At 49.8% G+C, this 25,174-nt stretch overlaps 1 protein-coding gene across 1 annotated transcript in view; it reads left to right on the top strand.

Annotated features, from left to right (window-relative positions):
- The first annotated feature begins 296 nt into the window (after positions 1-296).
- LOXHD1 (lipoxygenase homology domains 1) overlaps positions 297-25,174 on the top strand; it is a 150,038-nt gene continuing 125,160 nt past the window's right edge. Inside the window, exons 1-4 of the mRNA XM_032859476.1 lie at positions 297-426; positions 6,194-6,308; positions 12,630-12,710; positions 14,480-14,664. Coding sequence (XP_032715367.1) covers positions 297-426; positions 6,194-6,308; positions 12,630-12,710; positions 14,480-14,664 — 511 coding nt within the window. The remainder of the gene's footprint in view (positions 427-6,193; positions 6,309-12,629; positions 12,711-14,479; positions 14,665-25,174) is intronic.

Here is a 25,174-nt window from a genome sequence, read left to right on the forward strand (position 1 = left end):
GAGATAAGGCCCAAGGAGGAACCCTGGGGCAGGTGCAGGAGGAGGTGGCTGACGACCGGGGGGACAGAGAGAGGGGCCAGGGACAGGAAGGACAGAGATAGGGCACTGAGGCTCTGTTCCACCGCCAGAGAGGAGACGAGGCAGGAACAGGCTGTGGACACAGGGAACCCAAGTGTGGGCTCTGGGCCACCCAGAGGTGGGCACAGGAGGTCAGGGAGAAAAGACCTTGGGGCCGAGAAAGTGTGAGAAGGTGGGCGCTGTGAGTCCGAAAGTGCCGAGAAGGGGCAGCCGGCAAAATGATGCCCCAGAAGAAAAAGAGGAGAAAGAAAGACATTGACTTTCTTGCCCTGTACGAGGAGGAGCTGCTGAACTATGCCTCGGAGGACGATGAGGAGGAGCTAGAGCACGAGTACTACAAGGCCAAAGGTGCGGACAGCGGGCCGAGCGGTGCACACGGCCCTTTCCCGTGCACGGAGGAGGGAGGGCAGGTACCAACGCAGCCTCATGCCTGGCGGCTGTCCTCCATCACCGCGGAGTAACGGGCGGGCGTTCAACCATGGTCCCCTGTACAGAGTCAAGGCCAGCTGCCCTCAGACACAGATCTCAGTGGCATGGAATGTACTAGACCCGCAGTGCCCACTCTCTCTCAGTCCTATACATCCCAAGAGCCAAGTTCCAGCCCAGTCTCCACCCTGCAGCCTGATGGCCCAGAGCCCCCTGCTCTGCTCAGGCAGAGGGGCGTGGGGTGTGGGGAGGGGTGTGGGGAAGAGGCGTGACCCCTCACCACCTGCCCAGTGGGGGTGGGGCCTGCTGCCACCCTGGTGATGGAGAAGGGGTCTGGGGCCCATGTGGGGAGGGCATTTGCTGCTCTGCACCCTGGGGCTTGTCCTTCCAGGCTCATCCTCCCCTGCGGGGTATGGGGGCTGCTTCAGAGCAGTAACCAGAGACGGCTGGACTGGGGATCCAGGAGTTCATTTTGGCCTGAAGAGGAATTTTGTTGGTTTGGTTTGGTTGTGTTTGTTTGTCTTTAAAATGATTTGAAAGATTTTGCCTGTGAGTGCCTGTAGGCTATGGCGTTCATCCATTCAGTCGAAAGATGTCTATTGAATGCCTGCCCTGTGCCTGTCCATGGGCTTGTTCACCCAACCCTTTCTCCCTCTTCCTATCTTGACTCTGAAAGCCCAGCTCAGCTTCCCCTCTTCCATGAAGGCTTCCTTAATTCCAGTCCACCATGAGTTCCTTACCTATATCCACTTTTTCATAGTTCTGTGGCTTCACATGAGCCTGGCGTGTTGGGCTTCTAACTTCTTGAACCTCAGCCATCCTGTCCCCCATGAAGGTAGGGCCCCTCTTTTTTTTTTTTTTTTTTAAGATTTTATTTATTTATTTGACAGAGATCACAGGTATGCAGAGAAGCAGGCAGAGAGAGGAGGAAGCAGGCTCCCTGCTGAGCAGAGAACCCGATCTCAGGGGACCTGATCCCAGAACTCTGGGATCATGACCTGAGCCGAAGGCAGAGGCTTTAAGTTGGGGCCCCTCTTTCTTTGTCCTCCCTCCTCACCCAGCTCCCAGCACAGACCCAGGCTCAGAGAAGGTGGTCATCACATGAAGGCAGTGGCTCAGCGGAGGTCCCTTTCCCAGCATGGTGTTCTGGGTGCCTTTTGGAGTGGGGAGGGGCATTGTGGGAAGGAAAGGCAGGCCTGGAACAAGTGAGGCATTGCCATCTTCCCCCAGCACAGGTACTGCCTTGCCCCAGTGCAGGCGCCCCAGCTCAAACCAGTGAGTGGGGAGGGGACTGCGGCTGGTGTGCATATAGCACCCTTGACAAGCACTCTCAGCTTCTGGGGTGTTCTCCCTAGCACACGTGGCTGCTGGGGAGTGCATTCTCAAGTCTCCAGGAGCCACCACCCTGTCCACTTCTGTTCAGGGGCTCTGGGTGCCTGTGTGACTATCTGATCCCTCACATGTTTGCTCTTCTTTTTACCCTTTCTGAAGTCTTTTTACTTTCATGCGCACATTCAATCTTGAAGATTCCTGGGAACAGTCAAGGCAGATGGGATTAGTTGCATTTCAAAGGACTGAGGCCCTGGGAACTTAAGTGACTTGAGCAAAGTCACAAGTGGGAGAGAGAACAAGAAGTTCAAATAACCTTTCCCAAGGCAAGTCCCCACTCCGTCCTCAGGGCCACCACACAGATGACGCTGGGAGGGCCAGGTACATGGAGAAGCTCTCCACTCATACTAACCGATGTAACCTTCACGACTGCCCAAGGTCGAGGTGGCATTCTTGTCTTCTTTCTCAGATGAAGAAACTGGAGTTAAGTAACCTGCCCAAGCTCACAGAGCTAGTAAGTAGCAGACTCAAACTTTGAGTCGAGCTGTTCTGGTTGGTCCTTGCTCTTGACTGTGGTGAACACACTTGGGAGCGGAGCAAACCAAGATGGGCGCCATGCTGACATTTCTCAGAGATGCAGGCCCACGGGTTCTTCAGTCAGGGCAGGACACTGGCAGTAAATGTGGGTGACACTAACGGTAGTCACACACCAAACCTGCCGTGTCACTGCTACTCTCTAGAATGACTTGTTTCCTGCTCGCCCTGAGCTCTGGGTTGTTGCATTATTGGGAGACTCTTGGTGAGTGTGATGGGGAAGGAAAAGGAGAAAGGCTACGTTTCCCTCTCTGTTCCTCAGGCCACCTCCAGGGTACACTGGAGTTCACCAACAGCCGGGGGGAGCAGATGGCTCCCTCAGTGCTCTGAGGGAAGGCTGAGCCCAGGGCACTGGTCTCTTTCCTCTTTCCCCTAAGAACCCTTAGGGGAAGAGAGTGACTTATAGCAGAACCTGAGATACAACGGATCTCAGAGGCCATCCTGCACATACTTCCAGCCCTGGGATGCTCTTCTCTGGTCCATCCCAGACAGGGGTTGCCTAGCATTTTGGGGGTACAGTATCCCAAGGCAGCCTCCCTGAGAATGTTGTTAATGGGGATAATGGCAGGCATGATGATGATGCAGTTGATGTTGACGATGCTGATAGTGATGATGGTGATGATGTTGACAGTGACCATGAAGGTGATGATGACGATGAGGATGACCATGAAGGAGATGATGTAATGGTGATGATGCTGGCAGTCTACTACTTCAGGAGCATAGATCTTTCATCTCACTGTGGAAGGGGGTCTGTAAGCTAAGTTCCCAGAAGTAGAAATACTTGACTCAGAGAGCACGAACACTGGAATTTTTGTTTCATGTGATTTAATCCTTCTCATAATCCTTCAAGGAAGAAATTATTCCTACTTCGGAGATGAGGAAATTGAGACTCTGTGGGAAGTTTAGTTGAAATCACACAGTCAGTAATTGTAGAATTGGGATTTAAATATTGGTCAGTTTAGTTCTGTCGTCTACATTCATTTCATTGATTGATTTATTCATTCATTTGCTCATTCATTCCCCCAGGTAATTATTTATTGTGCCCCTCCTGCTTGCCAGGCTTGGAGCTAGAACCCTGTGGTGCCCTCAATAGTTCTTTGTGCAGCCCTGTGCACTTTGTGTCCTCCCCTCTGGAGCCAAACAGAATCTTGTGTTTTCCACGGGATATTTGGCCCCCACATGATAGTCTCTTCAGCTATCTGAACTGAGTTTTTAATTAAAAATTTTAAATTGAAGAGTAATATATATACAGTACAAAACTTTTCCTAAAAGTACTGCCTGATGACTTTTCATGTATGTGCATGCTTGTGGAATTAACATTCAGATCAGGACATGGAACTTTTCCAGGCTCCAGAAAATTCCCTCACTCTCCTTTCCAGAGGTAACAGCTCTCCTCTCCTGGTTCTATCGGTATGGGTTAGTTTTTCCATTCTTGAGTTTCAGATAAACAAAACCATACAGTAGACACATTTTTTGTATCTAGCTCCTCTTTTTCACTCAACGTTCTACCTTAGAGATTTACCTGTTTTGTGACTTGCTAGAAAGTTTGCTCTTTTTGTGTCCTGTTGTATTTTATAAATACATCCTTTATTTAACCATTCTGTTGCTGGTGGGCATTTGTGTTATTTCTAGTTTTTAACTATTAGGCATAAAGCTGCTATGAATCTTGTCTACATCTTTCGATGGACACATGGACTCATTTCCTTTGGATTTGTAACTAGAAATAGAATTGCTGGGTCACAGAGTGGGCATATGTTTAGCTACTGGTGTTTGTACCAATTTACACTCGCAACCAGCAATGTACGAGAGTGCCAGGGGCTCTATGTTCTTGTCAACACTTAGTATTGTCAGTCTTTTTAATTTTAGCCATCCTGGTGAGTTTATGGTAGTATCTCATTGTAATTTCAATCTGCATTTCCCTGAGGAATAATGATGAGCACACTTCCATATACTTAGTGGCCACTTGGGTATCTTCTCCTAGGAGATGCCTGTTTAAATCTTTTGCCCATTTTCCAACTTTACGGAAATACAATTTTATTAAAATATAATGACCTCATAATAAAATGCACCTATTTTAAATGTGCTGTTTGATGGGCACTGACATACGTACACATCTGTACAACCATATAGCATTTACATTATTCCCAGAGGTCCCTGTGCCCCTCCTCAGTCAATTCCCTCCACATGGTTCCCGGGGCAACCATGTTCTGCTTTCTGTTAAAGTAGATTAGTCTTTCCTAAAGGTTCATGTGAGTAATATTACGGTGCATAGAGTTTGTGTCTGACTTCTTTTGCTCAGCATAACCTGCTCGAGATTCATCTCTATCGCATATGAGGGTGGTATATTCCCTCTTGATGCTGAGTAGTCTTTCATGGTACAGATATACCCCAACTTGTTTATCAGTTCATCTGTGGTTGGAAATTTAGGTTGTTTCCAGTCTAGAGCTATTATGAATAAAGTTGCTATGAACATTTGTATGCAGGTCTTTGTGTAGACATGTTTTATTTTTATTCCCCTTGGGTAAATACCTAAAAGTGGAATGTCTGGATCTTATGGTAATTGTGTGTTTATCTTTAAACAATTTGCTGCCCATTCAAAAAAGAGTGTGGTACCTCTTTTCCTTATTGATTGTGTGAATTCTTTACCTCTTCTGAGCCTGAGTCCTTTGTTAGGTGTATGCGTTCCCAGGTATCTTCTAGTTTGTGACTTGCCTTTTCATTCAGATAATGGGCTTCATTTCAGTAAGTCTCAATTTATCAATTTTTTTTTATGGCCAGTGTGCTATTTAAGAAGGACCTGTGTGCCTTGAGGTAGCTACCTCACTTCTCTCGTACCCCAGACTCTCCTTTTCTCCAAACCATGAATCTCCAGGCCTCTGTGTCTTCTCTCATGTGATATGGTTCTGGAATTTCTACCATGCTGCTCATTCTTCTGTGGACATTCAGTTTGGAAATGCCCCTGTGTACATGCAAAGCCATGTGGGCAACTCTTTAGGTCCTGGAGTTTTCCCAGGGAGGAATCCAAGGCTTGTCTACAGATCAGGCACCCCTGTGGTGCAGATGAGGAAGAATTCAGGATTTGTTTATCACAGGAGACAAGGAGTTGTGCAAATGTACTTCCTCCTCTCTTCCCTCACGGTGCTGTGATCAGGATCTTCATCCGAACCAGGGACTTCAAAGAAAAGGCATCAAAAGCAAACAGTACAAGCTTCTAGGAACCAAAGAGAGGGGAAATCTGTGTCCCTGCCAAGAATGGAGCCCTGACGAAGCTCTGCGTCACTCAGCTCTGGGACAGCTCTTCCTGGGACTGTAATGACAGTGCTCAGGAGGTCAGGGGAGGTGAGGGCTGACAATGCAACTGCATTCATAGAGGACAGAGAGGAATGTGAGAGCAGGTGCAGGCTCTGAAGGCCGTATCTAGGAGGTGTCTAGGTTCTGTGCTGGAAAGGTCACAGACTAGGTCCAGAGGCCCTGGGTTGGCTCCAGTGATGACACTGGGTGGTGTGTGACCTGGGCTTTCCCCCTGTCTGTAGGTTCCTTACCTGTAAAATGAGTGTGCACCATTAAATAGGAGGTTTTGTTCTTACAGGAGAACTTGGTGTGGGTCTGACCCTGGCTCAGAGGCTTCTGGGCTGTACCAGGGGTTTATAGAGACCTTTTGGCTGGGTATCCCCTGAGGAGCTGGTAGGAGTTATGGCTTCTTCAAGCCCATGTAGGATTCTGGGTTTTCTGATAAGCCTGCAACCTGTCCTCTTTTCTCCTCCAGTGTACGAGGTGGTCACAGCCACAGGGGACGTTCGTGGTGCAGGGACAGATGCCAATGTCTTCATCACCCTTTTTGGAGAGAATGGGCTCTCTCCCAAGCTCCATCTCACCAGCAAGTGAGTACCAACTTGGCCTTGGTGGGATCGTCGACTGTTAGTCAGGATTAATGCAGTTCTAGAAGCCAGGGAGAAGACCTGTGTAGCCACAGGCATATTAAGTGGCACAAGGCCTCTGCTAACAGCAGGCCTCATGTCAACCGGGTCCTTCCCAGTGATCTCCTATCGACCTTCCTGTTGGTTTTCGTGTGAAGTAATACTTACTTCGGATCTCAGAATTCCCAAGAATCCTATTAGCTGTCCCTTGATATGGGACCAGGAACCCTGGGTCTGGGTCCAGCTTTACCACATAGTTGCCATGTCACTTTGGCCAAACCTCTTCACATCCAAGGCCTTGGCTCCCTCCTCTAGAATCTAGGAGGGATCATCCCCCTTTTAGGAACCTCACAGGGCAGTTGAGAGGAGGAAACAAAACCATGCATTCAAAGGAGCCAGGAGTTTAAAATGCTCTGACCTGTGTCTCTCCTAGGGCCCAGCACCACACGACACCTGCCTATGAGCTAGCGCACACACACACGGACTCCTCCTGTGTGGGGACTTGTGCACGTGGTTTCTGTAGACGTGCTCTGTGTGTGTGTTCGTGTGTATGCGCCTGTGTCATTTGTAATTCATTAAGAGCAGGGCTGCTGCCTCTTGGTTTTCATCCTCTCCCCCGAACACACGCGTGTGTACACGGATAACCCCAGAGCAGAACGTGGGCTGCTTTAGCAGAGTTCTGCAATCCCCAGGCTGTCTAGGGGCGGCTGCAATGTCGTAGGCAGCTGGCTCTCAGTCTGTGCTGAATGGAACGGGGGATGGGTCCATTGGTTCTGAGCCCGCTGTACCCCTATCCTCCTTCCTCCAGAGCAGCCCGATTTATGGTTGCCTTGCCCACTGAGTTTCTGAGTCAGATTTCATTTGTGCCAAGAGTTCTATAGCCAAGAAAAATGTGAAAATCCACTACATTTATTTCAACTCATTCATGGGGAAACTGAGACCTAGAAAGGAGGGGCCAATAATGAGCCATGGAGCTTCTAGACGGTAAAGCTGGTCTTCAAACCCCAGGTGATGCGGACACTTCCCTCGAGCATGGGCCCTGTGGCCCAGAGGGTGTGTGTGAGCTTCCCCTGCAGGCTTCCTGAGCCTCCAGGTTGTGACCTCCTGGGGGGTAGGGGGGCAGTAGGGGAGGCTGTGGAGGGGTGGGGCCCCCAGGCCAGGATATCCCCAATCTCTGTGCTTCGCAGACTGACCCAGCCCTGCATCCCAAGTTTGCCCTGAGCGTGGGCTGTGGTCTAAAGGTGGCCCCATCGAGGCAGGTGTAATGTCTGATTTTGTCCATTTCCGCAGAACAGGGTACCCGTCTTTTTGTACCACTTACTCTGTGGAGTGACTGGCTTGCGGAAGTCTCTCTCTCCAGTGATGTGGGCACGGTAAAGAGAAGACATGAAATGTCCATCCTCTTTGCCATGTGACCCCCCCCTCCCCACCCAGCGCACTATTCTAGGGAGACGCCACTAAGCTCTAGGAAATCAGCCAGGGTGGTTTCTGGAGTCCCCAGCCTGCCTCTTTTAAACGAAAAGAACCCTTTTCTCCTTTCACGGTGGTTCCTTGCTGTTTTTCCTACTTTCTGCACCTAGTACCCTCACTCTTCCCCACCTCACTATTTTCATCTGTCAAAACAGCCTCCCAAGAAGGCCCCAGAGTCACCTTTTATAAACCAGGAGGAAGGTTGGTCAATGAGTCCCCATTCCCAGGAGCCTGAATTCCAGCCTTCCTTCCCAGTGCAGAAGGGAAGCCTGCATCACGGCAGAGAGAGCGACAGGGCAGGGAGGCCTCCAGGTGTCACACATCGGCCAGCATCTCCACGCCAGCCCCATGGACAGAAATGGGCACCCCCTCCCTGTGACTCAGTGGGTCTCTCCGTACCTGTGTTGTGTTCCGGGCTGGGGAGCAAGGGCACAGGTCTGGCCAGGACCCCAGTCGGGCTGGCCTGGAAGGCTCTGTAGGAGCCCAGGGGGAGCAGGTGACTTCAGAGGTGGGGCTCATTTTGTAGCCTCTGCTGTCTGTCCTGGGAGGCTGGAGAGGTGATGTGCAGAGGGGTGCCAGGTGAGGCGGACCTCGAGGGGTGGCCGGCTCGTCCCTCCAACCCCTCTCCCAGCTGCTTGCAAACAGGCAGAGCTCAGTGTTACCTGTCAGGGCTGCCAGAGCAGGACTTCACAGGGAAGAGCAGGTGATCTGGGCCTCGGGTGGTGAAAAAGACCCAGATGAGAGGGGACAGGGGAAGGGTACTTCAGACCACAGGGAAGAGCTTGCAGACACACGAAGGCAGCAAGGGGCTGGGAGGGGAGGACCAGGTCTTAGAAGGCCCTGCTTGCAAGCTGATCAGTGGGGGCCCAACTTACAACATGCCCAGGAAAGATTAATTTGGTCGCTGTAAGATCCAGGGAAGTGTCTGCAGAGAGAATGGCAAAGACACACTCCACATACTCCTCGCCATCTAAGATGCCTTCAGTTCATGACGGAGACCTTGGGCCTGGGAGGTGAGCACCACTTTCCAAGGACTTCCAGGCTGCCAGAGGACCCCAGATGTGAGGGCCGCAGAGGTCACCTTGCTCTATGACATTGAGATAGAGGTGTTCCTGCCCACCCTTCGCCCGCACCCCTGCCCTGGGGTCTGGCTCCCAGTCTCTTGGCTCACTGTGGGCTGCTGTTCCCTGTGTGACCCCAAAGCCAACTCGTGTGTCAACTGAAACTAAGCTCCCTTTCCTCGGTTTACACACACATACACACACACACACACACACACACACAGAGCGAGAGAGAGAGAGGCTACAAGGTGTTCTTGAGTGTATAGACTTCCCTGATACTCGGGACACCAGAGCGAGTGCCCAGCACAGCAATGCAAACAGCTTGAAATGGAATCCTAGACAGACCCCATCGTCTGAAGATGAAGCCACTGCCTCCCCTGGAATTTCCCACAGCTGCTTTCTCCACGGCGTCTGGCCACACTCCCACACCCCACCTTCCTCTCCTGTGTCTCCTGCACCCTCTCTTTTCTCTCTCTCCTCTGTTCCCGCTCTGTCTTCTGCCTTTTCTCCTGTGCCCTGGGACTTCACCTGCCTCCCACCTGGCCCAACAGAATGTTTACTTCCCAATACAAATGAATTCTGCTCAATTATTTGGCGCCTGATGTTAACATGCTGACTGTTCTGACCCTCGTGGTCTAGTGTCTGACTCCTTGGTACACACCAGGTCCTCTGTTAGGCAGCAAAGAGCGTGGCACGTTCACTTTGATCCCCTGCCAGCTGACCTCCTCCCAGACCCCACACCAGCTGAATGTCAATAGCCACGTGGCTCCCAGAGGAAGGTCCCATGTTCTGGGTGCCCTTCTCCATCACCCAGGACCACCCCCAGCCCTGGGTCACATGTTCAGAATATGGCAAAAGGATGGGATCTCATGCATCTTCGGGAACATGGTTCTCCCGTGGAGAATTCACCATCTGAGTGTCAGAGAACGCCTGGCATTTTAGCCCACTAGCTCGCCATGTTGGTGGCTAAAATGCCCTGTGCGGCCTTTATAGGCTTTCCTGGGTAGGGGTCCCCACTGAATGGGCGGGCTCGGCCAGGGAGGGGGCTGTGTACTGCATTAGGCTTCATATGCTGAGCGACCAGGAGCCATGGGGAAGCCACAGCCTCCCGCAAGGAAACGTGAGGAAGTCTGCATCTCTAATGTTTCCTTTGTGAGGGGACTATCTGGCCCTTGGTACTTCTCTCTCGCCCCCAGTCAGTTTTCTGAAATCAACCTCTGTTGCATTCTGACTTCCCAGAAGCAGGAATTTCAGAATCTGACCTGGTGGGTGGCAGCTGGGGCTTGTTTGGGATTATCGTGGCCCCTCTCTGGAAGAAGACGGTCCGGGGAGGTGTGTCTCTTCAGTCCTTCCCTTCCTTCCACCGGGGAGAGGCCCTGGGCCCCAGAAGGCCTTCCTCCCATCGGCCAGGGAGATGCTGGGCCCTGTCACATGAGTTCCATGGACAATTGCTCCACATCCTGTGACATGCTGGAACCTTCCGCTGGGGTCCTGAGACCCTCTGCCCATCCTGGTAGACCTTTCTCTCCTGGTCTCCTCCTTCCATTTCGCTTTTGAACATTTGTTTTCTGCGGGACAGTACACCATGGTTGACTATTAACAAACACACTGCTATGTCTGAATTCACAGCCCACCTGGTCAAGGCCATAGGGCATTTCTGAAGGTCAAAGGCAGCTGTCAGAGCTTCTCCAGAAGGGGCTGTGGTCAGAGGCTTCCCAGGACTCCAGCTGCTTTCCTTTCAAATCGCCCCCTTCTCCCCCTGCTCATTGGCACTGGCTGCTTCCCCAATTCCAGGCCCCACAACAGGTGAAGCCTGACCATCCTCAGACTTGTCCCCAAGGATTCACGCCAGGGGGCCGTAGGCCATGGGGAGTGGAGGGCGGGGGCTGAGGAAATGGGACTGCACCGTATTTGTGACGGCAAATCATGACGCATTCCCTTCGGAAATGTACACAGACAAGAATAAACAACCATCACTTCATAGTAGTCTTACCATCTAGACGCGATGTTTTTGAATAAATCCTTCCAGTCCGTTGTTTTTAAGTGCAGTTGGTATCCTGTTGTGTTGTTTCTTCTGTTCATACATTCTATTTTTAATCTGCTTTTTCTTTTATGCCTCTATCGCAAGCCTGTATCTGTTGCATTAACTCCTCTTTGATAACGGGAGTTTTTGATGGCTGCGTGGCATTCGACCGCAGCTCTTCCCAGAGCCACTCTTTCTTGGGTTGATGTAGAGATAGAGACACTCTTGTCTGGTCAAAATTTCTCTCTTGTTGTCTCACGTTGAAACAGAAAATAACTCCTATTCACTTCTTTCCCATTCACACAATCCTGAGGCACAGAACAATGTTCACGTGTGTTTCACACCGTGGCACACGATGGCTTTGACTGTAATGAGACGTGGGCTGTGTGGTTATTCACTGTTGGAAGTAAGCCTCTGACAGATACATGCAACGAGCCTGCAAATGGGTCCTTTCCCTCGAGCAGAAATCCAGAAATTTCTAGCATTTTCTCCTTCCCACCCTCTGTGGCCGGACCTCAACTTGTCCCCTGACAAGGCTGCCCCTGTGTATGCTTGTCACCCGACTTCATGATCTCTGCCTGCTTTGGGAGGGCCAGAGGCCTCCTGCCTGCCCGTGTGCCCACCTTCAGGAGACTTCTCAGGATGGACTATTTGCCAAAGTGGGTCTGTTTGCAGGCCCACAGTGTCCCAGTCCATAGAACCTTACAAGCTTTCTGTGGCTGAGAGAGTCTGAGCCTTGTTGCCTTGGACAGAAGGCTCTTCACCTCCCTCTTTATCTGGCCAATAAATAGGCATGTGTGTTCTACACTTTTCTTTTCCCGGGGGGCTGTGTGCTGGTGCCGGGAGCCCCGGCTGGGAGCCCAGTGGGAGGTCCACAGCTCTCCGGACCTGTGAGGCCTGCACTGTGGGGGCAGGAAGAGCCGTGAGCAGGCTCCACGGGCAGGGTCCCGGCCCACACAGAGGATGCAGCAGTGTCCGCACGAGATCCCGGCTTCTGCTCCCAGAGGACTGCATGGGGAGGCCGCTCTGGGCCTCCTGCATGTAAGCTGGATGGAATCCAGGATGCGCCTGAGTTTGGATTCACCTGGGCAGCTCGCTGAGGAACCTCTCAGGTGTACTTGCCTCTGTTCACACCTTCTGTGTGATGCTCGATATGCATTCCCTCACCACCTGACTCCCCTGGTTGCTGGTTTGGGTTGAGTGTTTCCTTTCTTGTTGGAATGGCAGGACCATGGGCCACCACCCAAGGTCTGCATCTGCTTGGGGCTGCCATTGCAACTCCCCCAAGCAAAAGCAAGGCAAGTGAGGAGAGGCCTGGGCGCCTGCAGACCGAGAGCACCATGCATTCACTGTGCCTGCCTTCCTCCTCCACTGTCCCAACCCAGGGCAACCAGAGCCCACTGGGTCATGACTCTGGAGATCTGGGTTCTGGTCCCAGCTCTGCTACCAAACAGCACTTTCCCTGTTTGTAAAATGGAGCTGATACTGCCCGCCATACTTGTCTTAGCGACACACGGCAGGCATCCCAGGAGAACTTGACTGTGAAAACAAGGAGCAGATACCAACCGACCTTGCCCTTTGTCAGGAAGGAATCTCAGAATGGGAGCGGTAGCTCGTAGCTCTTCCCAGGACTGGGATGGTGGAGGAAGAAGGGGGATGCCAGCCCTTGGCTCTCCTCCCGGGCTTGTGAGCCAAGTGCAGATCTGTGCTAACTGTGCACGTTCATTGTAGGAGTGAATCTGCCTTCGAGAAAGCCAACGTTGACGTATTCCGGGTGAGGACCAACAATGTGGGCCTCATCTACAAAATCAGGTAGGAATCTGAACCCTGACCAGGGAGGGACTGAGAGGAAGTCCAGTAGATTAGGAACTAACATCACTACTGACCCTTTCTGAGTATTGATTACCCCCTGGTGTCATTTCAGGGGTGACCAAAGGCCCAGATCTTTCCCTTCCACCCTAAACTTTCTCATTAGAGATTCACTTCTTTGGATGAAGACAGTTTGAGACAATGTCTCACAAACTTGGGAAATCGGCTCTGAGAGGCACCAGCACGGTGATCAGGAGCAGACTCTCTGAGTCCAGATCACTGTGGTTCAAACATCTGCCCCGTCATCTGCTAGCTGTGGGACTTCAGGAAGTTCCTCTCCAAGCCCCACTGCCCTCACTTGTAATAATGAGTTAGTGAGGACTCAACAGGTTAGTGCTTAGATAGTAGCGCTCAGCAAAGGTTAGAGATTCCAAGTCACTTTGCAGGACACCTCGTGACAGAGAGCTTGTCCCTCTGGGGGTGTTGGTGTGAGCATGTGGGGAGGGAGAACTCTATCAGCCTGGCTGTCAAGGCAGAGCCTCCCCCCGTCCCTTTCTACTACCCAGGCCCATTCAAGTTCATTCCCATTTATCAGGAGGTCAAGGTCATGTGTGGTCTGATTGCCCCCAGGTTAGGGTCAAATGCTTCCTCGGTTGAGTCCTGTTTTATCTACCTCCCACTAGAAAGTATAGGACCACAAACTTTCCTGAGGAAGTAAGGGACATAGGAGAGCCCTGGCACTGGCTTTGTGTGTGTGTGGGGGGGGGTGACAAACAGGGAAGAGGATGGTCGGGGAGAGGGTGTTGGTGTGGGGAAAGGCATCTAGTACTCTGAGGTCCTACTGCCAGGCAGAGGTCTACACCCTCATGTATGTCATGTGTGACATGGGTCCATCAGGGCTGTGCTGCCTTGAGCTGTGTTTGTCCCATAAATAGCGAAGGTAAGGCCTCGCTACCACCGGCAGGGAGGAGATGCTTGGCGCAAAGTGAGACCATCCAGAGGTGAAGGTCTAGGGGAGAAACTGACGTCAGAGGAAAAGTTGGGGCTGCCAAAGCACGAGTGGGACTGCAAGAAGTGAGGGGAACTTGGGAGGCCAGACTTTGAAGAGTGAGGATCTACGTTGCCCAGTACAGCAGCCCTTGGACACGTGTGGCTTCTGGGTACTTGAAATGCAGCTGGTCCAAACTGAGATGCACTGGACGTATAGAAACACACCAGATTTTTGAAAACTTAGTAAAAGAAAAGAATGTCAAATATCTCATTAGCAAATTTTCTCCTGGTCACATGTTGAAATAATAAGTGGATGAAATAGAATATGTTATTTAGATGAACTTCACCTGTCCCTTTGCTTCTTTTTTAATGCGGCTACTAGAAAATCTAAGCTTATGTACGTGGCCCACACGTGCAGCTCAGGTGATATTTCCACGGGTCAACATCAGTCTAAATGGCCGGGGGGATCGTCTGGGTGGTGGGACTAAGGCAAGTATCTTTGGGGGGTGGTCTGGGGTCTGGAGATCAGGGAGGGAAGGGAAGCTCAAGATGGTCCTGGGCAATCCTGGATTTTCTGTGGAAGGTGCTATGACCCTGCTGGTGATTCGACCTTGCACGGTATTCCCATTTTGGAGATGAGAAAACTGAGGCTCGAGGGGTAACGCAACCACAAGAACTAAATGATGGCACCCCTCTTTGGAGTGAACATCTGGGTATTCTAGTGTGGAATGGGTGTCGTCTCTGTTCGGCCAATGACGTGTGGGTGTCTGCTTCCGCCCCAGGATCGAGCATGACAACACAGGCCTGAACGCCAGCTGGTACCTGGATCATGTGATCGTGACCGACATGAAGCGGCCTCACCTCCGCTACTACTTCAACTGCAACACTTGGCTGAGCAAGGTGGAAGGAGACCGCCAGTGGTGCCGTGACCTGCTAGCCAGCTTCGACCCCATGGACATGCCCCGAGGTCAGTGCCAAGGCTGGTCTGCCTGCCATTCCTCCCCGCCAGGGCTGGCCTGTGCCTCTCTCTTGCTTTGGGCAGTTTCCTGTCCTCTTGCCACTCCTCTAGAGTCTTCTTATTGGCCAGGGTCTGGCTGAGGCCCCATCTTCTTCACGTGGCTTCCCCAAGAGCAAGCTTATGTGCTCTGGGGGCTCTGGGGAAGGGGAAAAGTGAGAGGACCTGGAGGCCTGTTGGAGGGGTGGGCTCAGTTCTGAGAATATCCTGTGTTTTTAATAACTCTGGTTGATGGGTATCCACCGAGAGTCCTCTCTGAGGTCAAAGGCAGTTTTCCCTGTCTTCCTATTTCTTTGCCATTCTTCTGATGCCCAAAAGAAGGGGAGCTCTGGCCAGGGCATGGTGGATGGGAATCAGAACACCCCGTCCAGGGCTCCATCAAGATGTTCCATCTCTAACTGGTTTTATGAGGAAGGGAACAACTAATTTCAAGTGCATCTCTGGCCAGAGGCCTTAAATTCAGTCGTTTCAGCTCAACAGGAGGCAGGGGGACAAATCATGTAAAAACATACACCATATCCCATGACCTATTTTATCACACTTTTGTCCCCTAAAGCTCTGACCTCACCTCGCCTCATATTGGACACATCTGCCTTTCCAGAAAGGGAGAAATCACACGTGGGTACCACCATCATAACACCTTGCTTGCAGAGAGTCATGGACCATTGGAAAGAAAGGCATTTGATAGCCAGGAGAAGTGACTTTGCCAGAGTCACTCAGCAAAAGCAGACACCCTCCTTAGACTCTGTCTTCCAGCATGTGCCCTGTGGTCTCCAAATTCCATCCTCTCTTGCAACCCAGCTGGGCAGAATAAAACATATCCCATGTCCCACTGCCTGCCTTTGATTTCCTACCTTCCAGCTGACCTTGAACTTGCCTCATTCCTCTGTGGCTACCATCATCATAACTTGCAACGTCATTGTTTCTTTCATTCTTTTTTTTTTTTTAAGATTTTATTTATTTATTTGACAAGTAGGCAGAGAGGCAGACATAGGCAGAGAGGCAGACAGAGAGAGAGGAGGACGCAGGCTCCCCGCTTAGCAGGAAGCCCGAAGTGGGGCTTGATCCCAGGACCCTGGGATCATGACCTGAGCTGAAGGCAGAGGCTTTAACCCACTGGGCCACCCAGGAACCCCCACTGCTTTTTTTCTTAAAAAGATATATTATTGATCTTTCTCTTCATAGCAAAAGCCATTTTGATCATTGTAGAGAATTTATAAAACAGAGACACATGCAGACATAAGAACGGAATACCTGTAATTCTATCACCTGGATAAACATCCCTGGTGATATTTTTGTGCACTCATATCTAGTCTTTTCCATGCGTGTATAGTTTGAAAGAATGGGCTAGTCCAACATCCTGTTTTAGAGCATGTTTGTTTCTGTGTCTTTAAATACTGCTCGACACTCCTGCTTGCCATGGCTGTGGAGTGCTCTGGGGTAGGCAGGTACCACCTTTGACTCACTGAACCCCTTATTGTCTGATTTACATTGTGTCCTCCTCTGCAATTTTACTGTTACTATAAACAATACACCTAAATCTTCGCACAGACTAATGAGTCTTTCCTTCGGATAAATTCCTAAATATAATTTATTGGTCAAATATAATGCACATGGTTAAGACTTTTAATGGGCATTTCTGTCCTAGAACTGTCCTAGAAAGGGTGCATCAGTGCACAATCCCACCATCTGTACAAGAGCGCCCACTTTCTTCCCCCTCAATACTTAGTACTGTTTAATTTTCTAACTGGATAGGAACAGGGGCTTTGTGATGTGATCTCTTTGGTTATTGGTGAGGTTGGATATTTTTTATACATTTATTGGTTATTTAGAGTGTGTGTGTGTGTGTGTGTGTGTGAGAGAGAGAGAGAGAGAGAGAGAGGGGAGAGAGTGAGAGAATTGTCTACCCAAGCCCCATGCATGTCTTCTCACTTGGGGTGAATATCATAGATTTTTCCCAAAGAGGATTTTTCTTTGATTCTTGATCCAGTCTCTTTACTAGGATCAATCCTTAGCAAGTTGTCAAGCTGGCTATCTTCCTCTCTGCTCTCTTAGCCCCCCCCCTTTTCTGGGTCTTTTCCCACTATTTAGTTCCTCATTCCACCTTTTGCTTTGGCCACATGAAAATCCAGGATTCCTCTGTTGGAATAGCTTCTGAAAAGTCACCATTAAGAATGAATTAGCATGCATGGAGCACTGGATGTGGTGCAAAAACAATGAATACTGTTACGCTGAAAAGAAATAAATAATTTTAAAAAAGAAAAAAAAAAGAATGAATTAGCATCACTCCATGGTTCTCCAACTCTCCAGGAGAATCACCCAGGGTAGTGTTCTTGCCTTGAGGGAAAGACAAGAACCGCTGACTTCGTCTATCATTCAGACCACCTGGGCCCCCCGCCCTTTTCTGAGTGGGAGGGCACTGGACTTTTAGTATTTCCAGGCTGGATTCTGGAAGAGGGAATGAAAAAGGGGATCTTCAAATATTCAATGGACTGCGCTGGTAAACAAAAGTTTAACTCTCTTTGCTTTTCACCTGGGATTATACCAACTTGATGTTTGGTTGCTGCAAAAGGTCTCTGATGATCCAAATGGGGAAGATAATTATTTCTTCGTCCATGCAGTTTGATAGATGAGAATACTTTAAGACATGGGATATGAGCAATAATAGAAGGGGACATTTTAAGTGTATATTTCACCTCTTCATGACCCTCCAAGAGATGGTGGATCATTAGTTGGGTAGCCTTGCTCCCCTCTCCCCACTCCCAGGACCGTCTTCTGACATTCTGACTGATAATTAGCTGGAAGCTTCTTTCATTCCTGCTCTTTAGGGAGGATAGGTGTTCTATGCTGACCGACTGACCCTTTGACTGTGCTGATCAGCAGATAGTGGCCGAGGTGGAGGGGCTGGACCTTGATCAGGTTTCTAGATGGTTCCTCCATAGGGGATCTCGTATAACATGCTTAAAGACACAGACATGAGGGGAGCTCGCCCTGCCTGTGGGTGCTGGTGAGCTGTGGAGCTTTTGGCCTGCTGCCTTAGACAAATGTGTCACCCGCCCTGCACGGCGCAGTGCCTGACTTTTGCCGTGGAGATAACTTTTACCTCTCTGGGGTTCTCTTTAAATGTGAGAAAGTGCCCCAAATATTCCCAAGATGTTGGGGTGGATGCCTGGTCAGGGTCACTCTCTTCTTTCATAGAGCCCACTCTGACAAAGGTGGGCATAAGAAAAAAACAGGAACAGGATGTTGCAAAAGAAGGGGGTGGACGATGGCCAACTCAGAGTTGTGTGGATGGAAGATCCCAGATTCAAGTTCAGTTTCTCAGTGGTTCCCAGTTGGTTGGTCAAAATCTCTACATCTGACACCTTAAGGAAACCGGGCATCAGGGCCAACCCAAACATTTCACCTTTTGGTTTCCTCTGTGTCTGATTGCCAGGTCTTGGGGATCTGTTGCTGGACATGGGGAGACAGGTTTTTGTGTCCCTTCCACCACTGGAGGTTTCCAAACCCCAGCCACTCACATCCCATCTTCAAGATTTTTGCTTTATACAAGTACAACAACTTCCTTTATTACTTACTTATTCTTCTTCTTAAGCTCACTTTTGACAACTTATCGTTGTCTTATAAGTGTATTTTAAAAAGAAAGTGCGTATTGCTATCATAAAAAAGAACACCTGTTATCATTTGCTGTAAATATCAGGTATACATCAGCACGTATCAAAACAAATGCACAACAGTAGATAACCCTCCTGTATCACCATTACATCCCATGTGCTGCCAGTAGCGTGCAAAATGTATGCTGGTGAGCACTACCAGCCCTGTTCTGTGAGGAAGGGAAAGTAGAAATGGGGAGGAGGGGAGGAGAGTAGGAGAGCTTGTAAGATACATGGGCTCTCCTCTTCCTGATTCCTGGCTTCATTCCATCCCTACCATATTTCTGGGGGAGGCAAGGTGAAGGAGGGTGGGCAGGTGTTGGTTACGCGGATGAATTAACTGATGCTCAGAGAGGGGGTGATTCATCTAATATCAAGCAGCCGACCACAGATGGAGCTGGCACTAGGAGGCAGGGCTCCTGATTCTCAGAATAGACTTCCTGCCTGTTCCCTGGGCAGGGCAATCAGCCTGGTCCCTAAGAGATCAGGGCCTGAGGGCTCACAGCTAGGGTTCATGGAGGGCAGGGGACCAGTCTCCTATGGTCACAGGGATCCCTTTCACCATGTGTGTCCGCACCGGTTGCTTCTCCGACCTAGGCTTGAATCCAGCCTTCTTGAGCGGTGGACAGTTCCCAATCACCAAGCTCAGCCATTCCAGTGCTAAGTGGCACTGGTTGTCAGAAAGATCTGCCGGAAATTAAACCCCAGACAGTCTTGTCTGTTGCAGTCCACTGCTGACAAATGCCCTGTATGTCTTCCTGTCTGCCCTTCAGCTGCATGAAGACAGGCTGCTCTTGGCCTCTCCTCTTGGGGCACATGTCCAGCCTGCCTCCCTGAGCAGTTCTGGTTTGCCAGTGCCCCCCAAGAATGGACTTCCTAGACGAGAACACAGTGTTCCAGTTGGGGCCTCCCCAGAACAGAGTGCAGACGCCTCCCTGACTACATCAACCTACTTCCTTTTTAAAACTATTATTATTGCAGTAAAACATACATGAAATTCATTATCTTAACCATTTGTTATGTCTAACCATTTGAATGTCTAATTCAGTGGCATTAAGTAATTTCACATTGTTGTACGACTGTTACCACCATCCATCTCCAGAACTTCTTCATCTTCCCCAACTGAAACTGTCCCCACAAAATAATGGCTCCCCATTCCCATTTCCTCCAGCTCCGGGGAAAATCTGCTCTACCTTCCATCTCTATAACTTTGACTACTTAGGGATCTTATATATGTGGAATCATAGACTATATGTTCTTTCATGACTGGTTTATTTTACTTTAGCATAATGTCTTTAAGGTCTACCTTATAGATGGGAACTTCATTTCTTTGTAGGGCTGAATAATAGTCCATTACATGATACACCATGTTTTGTTTATCCACTCAGCTGTTGATGGACATTGGGGTTGTTTCTATCTTCTGGTTATGGTAAATAATGCTATGAACGTTGGTATACAAATAGCTATTCAAATTCCTGCTTTCATGTCTTGTGGGTACAGACCCAGCAGTGGAATTACTGGATCAGGTGGTAATTCTATGTTTAACTTTGTGAGGAATGGCCATACTGTTTTCTACAGCAGCTGCATCATTGCACATTCCCACTAACAATGCATGAGGGTCCCAGTTTCTGTATATACTCACCAATGTTTTATTTTCTGGGTTTTTAAAAATAATAACCATGATTCGTGATGTTGAGCATCTCTTCTGGCGCTTATGGGTCACTCGTATATTTTCTTTGGAGAAACGTCCCTTCAAGTCCTTTGCCCATTTAAAAATTGGGTTGTTTGCTATCATTGCTGAGTTGTAGGGGTCCATCCAGAATGTATTTGTCGATATTAACCTCTGAGCTGGTGTGATTGATTCACAAAGATTTTCTCCCATTCCATGGGTTGCCTTTCCATTCTGTTGAAAAGAGTTGTGTTGACCCATGAAAGCTTTTAATTTTTATGAAGTCCAATTTGAAATTTTTGCTTTTGTTGCCTGTGTTTTGACGTCACATCCAAGAAATTATCGCCAAACCCAATGTCAATGAAGATCTTGCCCCATGTTTTCTTCTAAGAGTTTTATACTTTTACTGCTTACTTTTAGGCCATTGATCCATTTTTAGTTAGTTTTTGTATACAGTAGGAAATAAGGGTCCAATTTTTGTGTTTTTGCATGTGGAGATCCAGTTTTCCTAGCATCATTTGTTGTAAAGACTGTCCCCTCCCCATTGAATGGTTTTGGCACCCTTGTCAAATATCAACTGACCATATACACAAGGACTTATTTCTGGGTTCTCTATTCTGTTCATTGACCCAAATGTCTGCTCTTCATTCACTGAACTGTTTTAATTATTGTAGCTTTGTAGGAAGTTTGGAAATCATGATGTGTAAGACTTCTAACCTTGTTGTTTTCTTTTAAGATTGTTTGGATATTCAGGCTCCCTTCATGTCCTGCTTCTTATAACCAATCCTGCCTTTCCATTAACCCAATATACCATGGTGACAATACACCACATTGACTTTTCAGTCAAAGGGCTCTTACTCCCCTGGAAGAAAAGACGAGAATGCTGTCTCCATCCCAAGTCCTCAATTCTTGCCCAGGACTTCAAGGCTTCTGGACAAACAACCTGGATTCTCCTGACTCATTCCCACGTGAGTCAGCAGGAGTGGGTGTCCCATTCTTGGCTGGCTCCCCTCCACATCTGAGCCGAATGGTCCAGGAGACTTCACACCTCCTGATTAATAATCTCAGACATACATGTGTCCTATTAGGGAGTTAGAAGCCATCTTTATGCTTAGAGTGGGTGTTAGGGGTCCTGGCATTCTTCTGGGGCCTGCAGAAGGCTGGCAGCCCCTCGTTCAGCATGTCTGGATTGACTATCCCTGGGAATACAGTCTTGGCTATTGAAGAGCTCCAGAATTGTAGTGAATTTTCCACCCCACCATCTGCCTCTTGGCATCTCCCCATTGCCATGGATGTCTGACACTCTTCCTAGAGGATTTCTGTCCAGAAAGGCTTCCCCTATTGACAGTCCAGAACCCAGAGAGGCACAACACCTGCCTTGACATCTGTACTCTGAGGTCTGCTGGCCAGAATCTCAGAACAGTCTCCCAGGCCTTGAACTGAGGCATTGCTATTAGCAGTTGTCATGGGTCATGTCCCTCAACTCCCCAAGCTGCTCTTAAATGCTGGGTCTGGGGTAAGGATATGGTCCTGGCACTCCAGTTGCTTGCAATTCAGTGAGGACACAGACTGCCACAGTATGAGCTACCCTCAAGGAGAGGGGAGGGCATCACATGGTTCAGAGCTCCATGTCTTGAGACATAAGGATCCTAGGTTTAAATCCCCCAAATACTACCTTCTAGCCAGGTGACCTTTGGACAAAATATTTCTATAGTCTTGGGTCTTCATATGCATACACTGTACAAATCCACAGTGCCCCTAGGAGTTGAGGTCTATTATTGTCCCCACTTTACACCTATATCAAGGTCAAGGTAAGCATGCATAGACCACCTCCCACCTTGCCCTCTGTTTCTTAGTCCTGGACCAGCAGCTCCCATTTCTCAACTTGTTTGCTCAGATTGTGTTGGCTCCAGTGTCTGGCAGACTGTGGATCTGAAAGCTGTTCTCTCCAGCACTCATAAACCATGAGGAAGTTTCAAGGGACCCATAGGAAATGGGTCTGAGGATGAGACATTCTCTCCCCGCCTGCTCCCTGATGGTGGCCTGGAAGCCAGACTACTGACAGAGGTTTCTGGGGTTCATGCCCTGTCCCCTCAAGCCCCACAGGACCTAGGAGCCCCAGAGTCCTACCTGACTGCTGCCTAGAAGGGTTAACCTTGCTCCCAGACTTCTGCGTTGAGCCGGTTAGAGAGAAGACTGCAACAAAGCATATTTCAGGGTGAGAGGAAACATCAGAGCCAGTTCCACCCCCCTCCCCATGTGCTCTCCTTCGTCCTGTGCTTCACTTTCCAGCACGGAGGTGGGGGTGGGGGGTAAAGCCCCAGGCTCTCCGGAAAGCACTGCCTGCTCCCTCACCTTGGGTTCTCCCCCTTCAAACTCTGGAGAAATCGAAGTCTGTGCCACCCACAGAAGTGTTTTTTCAGGGGTTCCCCCAGCCCAGCTGCCCGCCAGGGATGTGTAGAGAATCTCATGGGCAGGGAGGAGGAACTTTTCAGCCTGCTCCCTGAGATTTAGACATGATCTGGCTAATTTACAGCCAGAAGAAGCCACTGTGGCTGTAGGGGTGGGTTGTAAGGTGTTTTAAGATGGATACACAGCTGAGACAGCGCACGTCACTTAGACTGCTGTTGGCCTCTTTGGGTGCTAACTGCTGGATATGTGTGTCTCTGGGCTCTCCAGCCAAGCTCAGGTTTCTCTGTGTTCTCCCCACCTGGTGATTTCATTCATATCTGCCAGCCTGGCCACTGGGACTCAGGGCCTTGAATGAGATTAGTAAGAAACAGGCTCATGTGTGTGTATGTGTGTGTGTGTGGTGGTTGGTGGGGGGTCATATGTAGACAGTGTATGAAGACCAGCAGCACAGGTGGGTGGAAAGAGATCTACCAGGGAATGGGGGCAGATAACTGGCTTCTAGTCTTGCCTTTCCATAACTGGATGCCTTAGGTAGGTTACTGGTTCCCTCTGGACTGCTTCCTCATCTTACTAGAAGCTTGGACTAGATGTTCTCTGAGGTCCTTTGTAGCACTGGCTTTCTTCTGGTGTTCTGCTAGCTAAATGGCTCCTTGTCTCCCTTCCCTGGCTCCAGGTCTCCCACCCCCTCAATTTAGTCCCCGAACCTTGATCTTGTTACTTCCGGTGTGACATTCTTGGGGCCCAGCGCTCAGGTGCTATTGTGAGTATGGTGCAGAGTTTCACGGGCTGTGAGCACAGGGCTACCCATCCCTCCCGCCACAGGGAGGCTCAGGACACATCTCTGAGGCCGGAGTGGGCCAGACCTGATTAGGACAGACCCTGCCTGGCTTTCTCACTGCTAATATGATGTCACTTCCTGCTTTCTGGCCAAGTAATTGTCCTCATCTCAGCACCAACCCACAAACCCTCCCACCTTAAAAAGCACTGAGATGATCACGTGGCTTAAATTAGTACTGAGCCCACACCACATCACTCGGGGAAAGTTCTGCCAACTTGGCAATGCGACAGGCCTCGGGAGCCAAAAGCTGAGTTCCAGCTGGCCTGGGGGCTGTTCACACCCCAGGGCTGTCAGAAAGCAGGCACAACAGCTCATCGATGTTTCAGACCCAGGCCTTGTAGGCAGCAGAGGAGGCCCTTGTATTCAGAATGGCTGGGTCATTCCAGCCAGAATGTCTGGCTTCAGAAAGTGGGTCCTGCCCCTCCCCTTCTCCCAGCTGAGCCCATACCCTAGGCTTCCTCTGGGACAACCCTTTCCTTAAGGAGGATTTATCTTCTTTAGTGTGTTAATAGTAAATATGGCTGGAGCCAGTATTGTGCTATGCCCCAGAGAGACGAAAGGGCTGCTTGCAGAAGTAGCATCGGCTTGAGCAGGTGGGCCAGGAGCATGGGGGTGGCCGGGAGGTTGGGAGGGGTGGATGACCTTTTGTCCTGACTCCTAGTCTGGCTTCCTCCCTCCTCTTTTCCTGCTTCCCTACCTCCCTCTTTTCTTCCTTGTCTTTTCTTCCACTTTTTCTTCTTCCTCCCCCTCTTTCCTCCTCTTCCTCTTCTTTCCCCTTCCCTTCTTCCTTCTTTTCTTCTTCCTCTTCCTCCTCCCCTCTCTCCTCTCCTCCTCCTCCTTCTCCTTCTTCTTCTTCTCCTTCTCCTTTCCCTTCTTCCTGTCCTTTTCCTTCTTCTTCTTGATGGAGCAAATGGGACAGGTAATGCTGGGCTGAAAGCTGCCCAGAGGCCAGGGAACAGGTAGAAATGGGATTGTGTTTGTCCAGCATAATCACTATTTCCACTCCCAGTGATTTCATCAGGCAACTGGGTTATAATTTCATTACAGCCCACATGGTGCGGCACAGTGATTATCACACAGCTCCAGATGTGCACCCAGTCTTGGCAAGACTGTGCTGGGCATGGTGCCCACAGTGCATCAGAAGAAGGGATTGGACAAGAAAGGGATCGTGATTAACATTTTCGGGGCATGGGCAAATTTCGCTGACCTCAGGTGGATAGTGATGGGCTTGTTAGAGACCGGCCCGGTGCAGAAGCAAATGCAGCACGCAAGCAGCCTGGTTGATGGACACAGAAAGTGCCCATCATGGCGGCTCTGCCAAATAACCCAGCAGCCCCGACTTACTCCCACATTCTATCAACGATACCGATGAGCAATCAAATAATTGATTTTAAAAATATAGCTCTCTGGGCGCGCCTGGGTGGCTCGGTGGGTTAAGACGCTGCCTTGGCTCAGGTCGTGAACTTAGGGTGCTGGGATCGAGCCCTGCATTGGGCTCTCTGCTCAGCAGGGAGCCTGCTTCCCCCCACCCCCTGCCTGCCTCTTTGCCTACTTGTGATCTCTCTCTCTGTGTCAAATAAATAAATAAAATCTTAAAAAAAATAGCTCTCTGGATCAGAAAGCACAAGGAACTATAAACCCTGGCTTCTAGTTTTGGCTTTGCCACCAGTAGTGATGAGACCCGGGGCAGAGTTCCATTCCACTCCCATCTTCAGCTTCTTCCTCTGTAGTGGTTTCTGAGGGTCTTTTTAGGATTAACAGAGTGCATGACTGAAGAGAGAAGGAGAGATCCAGGGCTAGCCCTCCTCCATGGGACAGAGGAAACTGGCTTTTGGTGTCCTCCCTTCTTCTGTGGATACTTCTTTCTCATCGCCCCCCCCGCACCATACT

This window comes from Lontra canadensis, unplaced genomic scaffold (assembly GCF_010015895.1).
Source record: "Lontra canadensis isolate GAN:19392208 unplaced genomic scaffold, GSC_riverotter_1.0 scaffold17, whole genome shotgun sequence".
NCBI lineage: Eukaryota > Metazoa > Chordata > Mammalia > Carnivora > Mustelidae > Lontra > Lontra canadensis.